This window comes from Patiria miniata, unplaced genomic scaffold (genome assembly GCF_015706575.1).
Source record: "Patiria miniata isolate m_02_andy unplaced genomic scaffold, ASM1570657v1 HiC_scaffold_10, whole genome shotgun sequence".
Taxonomy (NCBI): Eukaryota; Metazoa; Echinodermata; class Asteroidea; order Valvatida; family Asterinidae; genus Patiria; species Patiria miniata.
In genome coordinates this window covers 21303910-21312013 of record NW_024037048.1, presented here as the reverse complement: position 1 = coordinate 21312013, position 8104 = coordinate 21303910, and the positions used below count along the sequence as shown (strand labels likewise).

At 40.0% G+C, this 8104-nt stretch overlaps 1 protein-coding gene across 1 annotated transcript; it reads left to right on the top strand.

The window, feature by feature from the left end:
* The first annotated feature begins 519 nt into the window (after positions 1-519).
* Positions 520-2560, top strand: LOC119734620 (E3 SUMO-protein ligase ZBED1-like). Its single transcript, XM_038208159.1, has 2 exons — positions 520-1335; positions 1682-2560. Exons 1-2 carry the CDS (start codon positions 520-522, stop codon positions 2558-2560), a joined length of 1695 nt encoding a protein of 564 aa, XP_038064087.1.
* The last annotated feature ends 5544 nt before the right edge of the window (positions 2561-8104 follow it).

Sequence of the window (8104 nt, the reverse complement as noted above, 5' to 3'; positions counted from 1 at the left end):
CATGTGGGAATTCGGAATTGTTTGATTTCCGTGATTGGATCTGAAGAGGTGGCGTCTGCAGAGTCTCCGAGAAAATTTTAATAAACCAAAAAAACCCAAATAAAGTTAGAGGCTAACAAGGGATTAATTGTTTAGCAGTCCATAAACTACTTTGTGCATAGCCTGCTGGTATGTTTTAAAGTCAACTTCAATTAGGTTTGTTGACCGAAAATGGTAGAATATGTTACATCCAAGTCCAAGTGTCCAACGCTTTTGGTAGAGGGTCGCTACCGTATATAAGGGTACAACTTCAGCGGGAACAAACATTTTCTGATTTTCTCATCTTCATTTTTCGGCTAAGCTTATATCTTCGACATGGAAAACGAACCGCGCCTGATCTCAAAAAAGCGAGTAACATCTGCCGTCTGGGTCCATTTCGGGCTCGAAGTGGATGATGATGGCAAAATAAAAAAAGAAAATGAGGTGACATGCAGAATTTGCAAAAAAAAAGTTGCAGTAAAAGATGGTAATACGACCAACATGATGTCGCACCTCAAAACAAAACATCCGCTGGAATACAGCACAACGATCCGGCAACGACCGTCGACAACGCCACAGGCCCCTAGCCCTCAATCGACCATAGCTGAGGCGTTCGCCAGAGGGAAAAAATACCCGAAAGATAGCCCCCGATGGAGAGAACTAACGAATTCCGTCACCCACTTCATCGGCAAAGAAATGTTGCCTTTCTACACAGTGGAGAAGGAAGGATTTCGGAAGATGCTTGCTGCTTTCGATCGGCAATATGAGCTGCCAGGGCGCAAGTATTTTTCCAACACGGCCATACCAGAGCTCTACAACAAAGTGAGAGGGGAAGTGGCAAGTTTGCTCCGCAGCATAGATTTTTTCTCTGCTACCACTGACATGTGGTCTAGTAATACGATGGTTCCATTTATGAGCCTAACGGTTCATTTCATAACTGATAACTGGGAACTCAAAAGTCGGTGTCTTCAGACAGCTTTCATCCCTGACAACCACACAGCCGAGACCCTAAATGAAGCACTAAGGGCCGGCCTGCGGGAGTGGGACCTGCCAGTTGAAAAGCTGGCATGTATCACAACAGACAATGGAGCGAACATTGTGAAAGCAGTTAGGGACCTCGGATGGCCGTGGCTCAACTGTTTTGGCCACAACCTCCATTTGGCTGTCACTAACTCCGTCAACGACACCCCAAACACTGCACGGGCCATCGGGATTTGTCACTCCATTGTAGCTTGCTTCTCCCACAGCTGGCTCAAGAAGCGTGATTTGAAGAAAGCCCAAGCGGATCTGAACTTGCCTACTCATTCTCTCGTCAAGGTACATTTTTTTCTTTTCTCAATATAAATCATAAGACATTAAAAAAAAATATGATTGGCGCTGTTGTAGGCCTAACTTAAAATAATTAATTAAATCAGCCAAAAAAAAATGTTATTAGAAAGGCGAAATAGTCTGAAGTCTTTAATTTGTCTTTTTCCCCCTTAGTTTCAAAAACACTTTGTAAAAACACGCAAAACACCTGCACGATCATCGTTATCACGTTGTACAGAAAAAAATAATAAAACAGTACAACTTGTACTGTTTTATTATTTTTTGGGTCAGAGAAACCACTGTGAAACAAAACATGCCGATATCATTTTACATGTACATCTATTTATTCTAACAGGACTGTGCGACTCGCTGGGGATCACAGCAGAAGATGATGGAGCGACTGCTGGAGCAGGCCCCAGCTATTCGGCGCGTCCTTGGTGAGGACAGGAATCATTCTCATCTCTCCCCATCATGGCAAGATATCCACGTGATGGAGGCTGTCAACAAGGCCCTCAAGCCTCTGGCGGACTTCACTGATATCATGTCGGGCGAGAAGCACGTGACCGTCTCGTCTCTTCTGCCCATGATGCGCCATCTCGCTGACGATGTGCTACTGGAAGTACCGGAGGAGGAGGGGATGACAGCCTCCATCAAACGCAGTGTCCTGGCCAAGATGGAGGCCAAGTACGACCGCGACGCGACCCAACAATTGATGCGGAACTCTGCACTGTTGGATCCTCGTTATCGCGGGGATCCCATCAAAGAACAGCATCTTCAGCACACAAAGGATCTGGTAATACAGGAAATCGCCGACCTTGAAGCCGCCGGACATTTTCCTCGTGACGATGTCGGTGCGTCAACTTCAGAAGATGTCGAACCACCACCACAGAAAAAACGTCGCACGCTGGGGAGCATCCTGGGCAAAGCTGCTATCGGTCCAGCACCAGCGGAACTGGCAGCAATGCCAATTCGCGATAGGGTAGAGAGAGAACTCGAACGCTACCTTTTAGTAGAAGTCGTCGGCGGTGATACAAGTCCGTTGATTTGGTGGCGGGAACACCAATCATCCTTTCCGCTCTTGGCAAAACTTGCCAAGAAATACCTATGCATATGCGCAACCAGCTCACCGTCAGAGCGAGTGTTCAGTACGGCAGGAAATGTGGTGACCCCCCAGAGATCTCTCTTAAAGCCAGAAAAAGTAAACATGCTTGTTTTCTTAGCTCGCAACTTGTGAATACCGATATTAACTTCACGTTTTGGCACAAGTTTATGGTTCTACCCCACCCATAACCATTTTGGAAATATTGCTTGCTGTCATAGTGCCGCATTTTAACCCTTTTTTGGATGTCGCCAGATCCACCAAATTTATACAATCGATATCAATCGCATCGTAATGTGAATGTAAATGCAGATGTTTCAGAGCAGAGTGTTCGAGGTATTAAAGTTAGCCACCACGCAATTCCCTTGTCGGATGATAACATTGAAATCTGTTTATAATCCTCCCACGGTCCCATCTTGCTGCATGTGCATCTTGTTAAGTATTCGATTCGGTAGGTCTTTTTTTTCAGAATCCGGGGTCATAACAATAGAAACTTGATAATGTTCTATGTCCGGCCATGTCGTCGGCTCCCACTTACTTTTCTTGTACTTGTATATAGATTTTTTGGGGGGAAATGATATTCAACTTCATTGCCCTTATTGTTAGATATTTAGAGGTCCAAACAAACAATTACATTTCACATCCTTCTGTGATTATAATGTTTTAGACATTTGTAAATAAAGTTTTCAATTTATTGATTGGGTACCATTAAAAAAGAAACTGATGAGGCCATAAATATTTCAAAGCACTGATCCCTAAGGTGGTCCTGTTGGTGTTCGCTTGAATCGCTTCCTGATTTTGTTAGTACTATACGGATATGACACTGGATTTCAACGATTTCCTTTTGTTTTTTAAAGTTGAAATTGTCAATCTTTGGTTGCATTAAATTACTGTTTCAGAAATGCATTTTGTAATTGCGTCCATTATTAAAATTAATTGTAGTAATCCGGGAATTATAAGCAGACGCAGACCCACTGGATTGTCTTGCAGTATCATAACCACACTAACATCGTTCACAGAATCATGGAGGAATATATTCCCATGTACGCTGAGAAAAACACGGATTTTATTTTTTACTATGGTCCGATGATTAACCCCCTCCTCTCCCCCAACTGAAACACGGGAGTAGACTCTCCGCCAGTTGCCTGTATCACACGTCGAAAATGTTGTTTATTATCACCACATCATCATTTCCAGACAGCCCCTTGAACTTGCCGTCCAGAACTACTAGATAGCTAGCTCCTTGTTGTTTGCCGCTCGGCAGCTTGTCTGGCTAGGCAGTGAAAGCGGCCGGAAGAACAATGTCCGACCCCCCCCCGGCCCCCCTGTCGTCCATCGCCTCCACCGAAACAATATAGATGCGCACGTGTGCGGCCCCCACGCATGCGCAATACTACCAACGAGTCCGTAGTTTCATACTACATGTGTCTCGAACTGTTAAATCGTGCCTTTTATTTCGTTCACAGAACAGAAAATGCGTCACAAGAAATTGGACTGATCCATTAATTTTTGTAAAGGGGTGCTTCACCCTCATTTTGGAGTTAACATCGTTTTTGGAAAAAAATCTTTAGAAAAAAAATATTTTGTTAGTTTGTAACGATGAAGAACTTTTTCTGAACCAGGAAATATTTCGGACTCCATTAAAAAAAATATTGTTTGTAATTTTGAAAAGGTGGAAATACTGGTAAATTGTTTTCAATGAAGCACACCCTTGACTGCAAATGGTATGGGCTGTACTACGAGTGCACGTGGGGATGCATTGCGTGCTAGTGCTTCGTTCTTTCCTCGATATGGTTTTCTATTTGCACACTTTTATCCAACATTTCAAGGTAATTTTGTTTTCGATATTTGAATGTGGAATTTGTTTTCTACCTAAATTGGCAAAGTAAATGAGACTCTAGTCAAATAAAGTTGACGATTTTGTTCAGGACGTATTGGGTTTTTTTCGCGGCAGTGGATCGTGACTTCGGTCCTGTGTTTTTTTTGTGTTTTTTTTCACTGTTCCATGAATAGAAAAATGACGTCATCACGATAATATCGCGATATCCGATATTTTTTTCACGATATGGTGATTTAAATATAAATGGATATCGAACAAGCTTAGTCATTAACAATGCTAATAAGCTCACCACAAAACGCGGGTGGAACTCACACCGCGTATTGTATTACTTGTTTAAAAAAACACGGTAAAACAAAATAATTCATTTTCCCGACGGTAATTTTTGTTAATGAACAGAATTTGTGCATATGCATATCAGCTTATATTTGGAATGTTTTTAAATACCATTTTTCATTAATATATTTGACCGATTTTAATTTTAACACCCGCGGTATTTATACAATACCATATGTTTTAGCATGTCAAAATATTGCGGTTGTTTTGTGTAAATATTCAATGCACAAAATGCATTCACTTCGCCTACACTTTTTTTTTTAAATATAGTTTAAACATCTCAGCTGTTGTTTTTATATATTTTTTATGATAAACAAAATATGCAGCCTGCAAATTTACGAGCAAACGGAATTTTGATGAAGTTTCATTCAACGTGGATCATGAACATTATTTATGTTCGGAATATTATCATTACAGATACGATTGAATTGCATTATGCAGTATAGATTTCTGTGATCCGGAATCTTGGAAAAAAGTACAGGGCGAAATCTCATTATACAAGGCAGAAGCATTATTCAATTTCGCTTCTCATTATACAGAAATGATCCCCAATCTTGGGAAAATCCAATTATAGTACAGAACACATCCAAGACCGGGAGATGTCGGTCAAGTACCTAGCCTTTACAATGTAATCAGTCTATTGGATTACTTCAGACGGTGTCGATGGCATAGACTGAACTAAACTCTAGTCCCTTCCCCATTTACAATCGTGCATCGGCACATTCTCTCGGACTAATCGGGACTGATAGAAAGTCTACGTTTCAAGCTGAAGTTAAATAGCGCATGCAAATACTAGATCAAGTTTTACTTGCCTGTATAGACCGATGTCAGAACGGTGAAAAATTAACATTTTACTTGAGAAATCCAATTGTTTCAGCAGCAATAATGACTGAAATGAATGACAACAGTCACAAAAAGAGAAATTTTGTAGTGAAAATAAAATACATAAACAACGCTTGCAGGACAATGCTTGTGCAATATTAAGGGAAATGTCGTTTGAATTGAACGTGACCACGAGAAGCTTATTATACAGGGTGAGTAACAAAAAATCGAAACCCAAATGTCGGGACTATTATTTTAGTGAAGTTTTGCATGTAGCACTTTCAAAATCGACGATAGAAAATCCCAGTTCATTAGCTTTCTTTTAGTACAAGAATCATTCAAATCACTCATGTACTTTTTAGGTTACTGAATTTAAACACAACCACCGTTTTAAAGTTCTGACCACGGATCACAAAAAAGTGTGCGTTCTTTCAGCAAAACGAAAACATTCACGTTTGCTTTCTTTTTATGACCGAACATTTTTGTGATCCGTTGACAGAACTTTCAAACGGTGGTTGTGTTTAAAACTCCGTAACTTCAAAAGTACATGAGTGATTTGAATGATTCTTGTACTAAAAGAAAGCTTATGAATTGGGCTTTTATATCCTAGATTTTGAAAGGGCTGCATGCAGAACTTCACCCGACATTTGGGTTTCGTTTTTTTTTTTTACTCACCCTGCAGAAGAACAAGTCAGTATATCATGCCAGACAACAATCACCAATAAACAAGCGGCTATACTTCAGATAAAAACAGTCCCCCCCCCAAAAAAAAAAAAGTTAAAAAAAAATTGCTCAGTCGTTGCAATTTCCTGAAATACTTTCCAAAAAAAGGGACAATAATCCCTACCACAAAAACCGCAGCGTCTAATATCTCATTTCCTTTCAAAGTAATGTTGCCTCTTTGGGAAAAAAGTGGAGAAATTTCAATAAAGGAAAGTGCATCGGTGACGTCACGGCTGTGTCTTCTTTTCGAGTCGTCTGGTTGTTAAGGTGAAACATGAGACATTTACTAATCCGGACTTGGATGTGGGGTCTGGGGTAGAAGATGAATTTAATACTGTTTCCTTCACAATCGACGCTGAAATGCTTTTTTGATGTGATTACATGCTGAGGTTACTGCTGGTGAACCAGGTCTAAAAGATGAATGAACTTACTTACACTCAGGGTAAAAAAAGGTCAAACTCCCAAAACTTAAGGAGAATCCGAAATATAAATACAGTCACGTGACCATCATGAACCATAATGGCGGTTTTATGTTCTACTGAAAACTACAACAGAGAATTAATCGGCGCTAATATTAATAAATCCCTCCTATGCAAACATGCATTGTGTGCAAAGTTGTCATTCCAGTCAAAACCAGTCAAGTGACTGTTTTTAACGGTTGAGTGCTCCCTGCCTTTACATAAACTATAAGCAGGATTAGCTGGCTGTGACTGTTTATGTATAACCATGGTACTATGATTTGACTGGAGGTGATTGATAAGCCAGCTGTGCACTTGCCTGTTTTTTGTCAATTGACTGGATTTGACTAGTCACAGTGCTTGCTATAAGCATGATCTGACTGTTGGCGACTAGCCTGTGTATAAGGCATGGTAGGGGAAGGCATTGATTTTTTGACTGTCTGTGACTGTTCAGACAACAGCAGAGTTTAAGCAAGAAAACATGGAAAGTTGAAGGACAGATTTGCTAACCAATGTTTATACCTTACTTTGTTGATTAGCACTTCTTGCTAAGCACTTTTCTATTGCAACACAGTTTTACGTGACATTAGATGCTCATGATCGGATTTATGTACAATAACGGTTAATGCTTAGCCAAAAAAGTGTACTATAAAAGGCAGACGACTTTGACGACTGCGCATGCTCACTGAGTCTGATTTCCATGCGTGGTTTTACTCACATTAGAAAATACAGGCCAGAGAATTATAATGACCTTAATTTCTAGTAATATTTTACCAAAATGTGATTAAACAACCAGTTGTTCTCTGTTGTTCAAATCGAATTTTTTGGGAGACATTTTCAACTGTCGCCTTGACGTAATGCAAAAACCAGACCAGACCTTAACACAGCTGACATGTCTAGCTTGCAATTGACACATCAACTACAGATAACCTTTTCAAAACTGAACTACCAGATGTTGGTTTTACATTACAAAATGCACATAAAATGACGATACGTAAACAGACATTTTCGTTGTGTTGTTTACTTTGTGTCTATTTTTTCAGTCGTACTATCGTCTAGACTGTGACTGTCTGTTCGTCGGCCTTGATTATCTGTTGGTTGTCTGGTCAGGTGTTATTGTCTTATTGTTTCTCCAAAGATTATGTGCAAGTTCAAGATGAACGATTGGTTACTTTCATCAGGTTTAATTACTATCAGTTGTCTAGACGATCAATTTCAAGTGTTTGGCACGTAGGTCTGTGATAGTTTCGTCGCCTGATTAGCAATTGAGTTTTACCTGGAATTTATGTTTTTCGGTGAGAACTTGCCACATTTTTCTTCCAATCGAAAAGCTTAATTTCATCGTCTTCAAATTCAGTGTTTTTAATGCTGAAATATGAAGGAATAAACTGTGACATTTTAAAGACTTTTTGAGACATTTTAGACTGTAATAATTCTCAGCTTAAAGTTGGTGTATAATACGTGCTTTTAAATAGAAAATAGATTTTCAGATCGAATGGATAA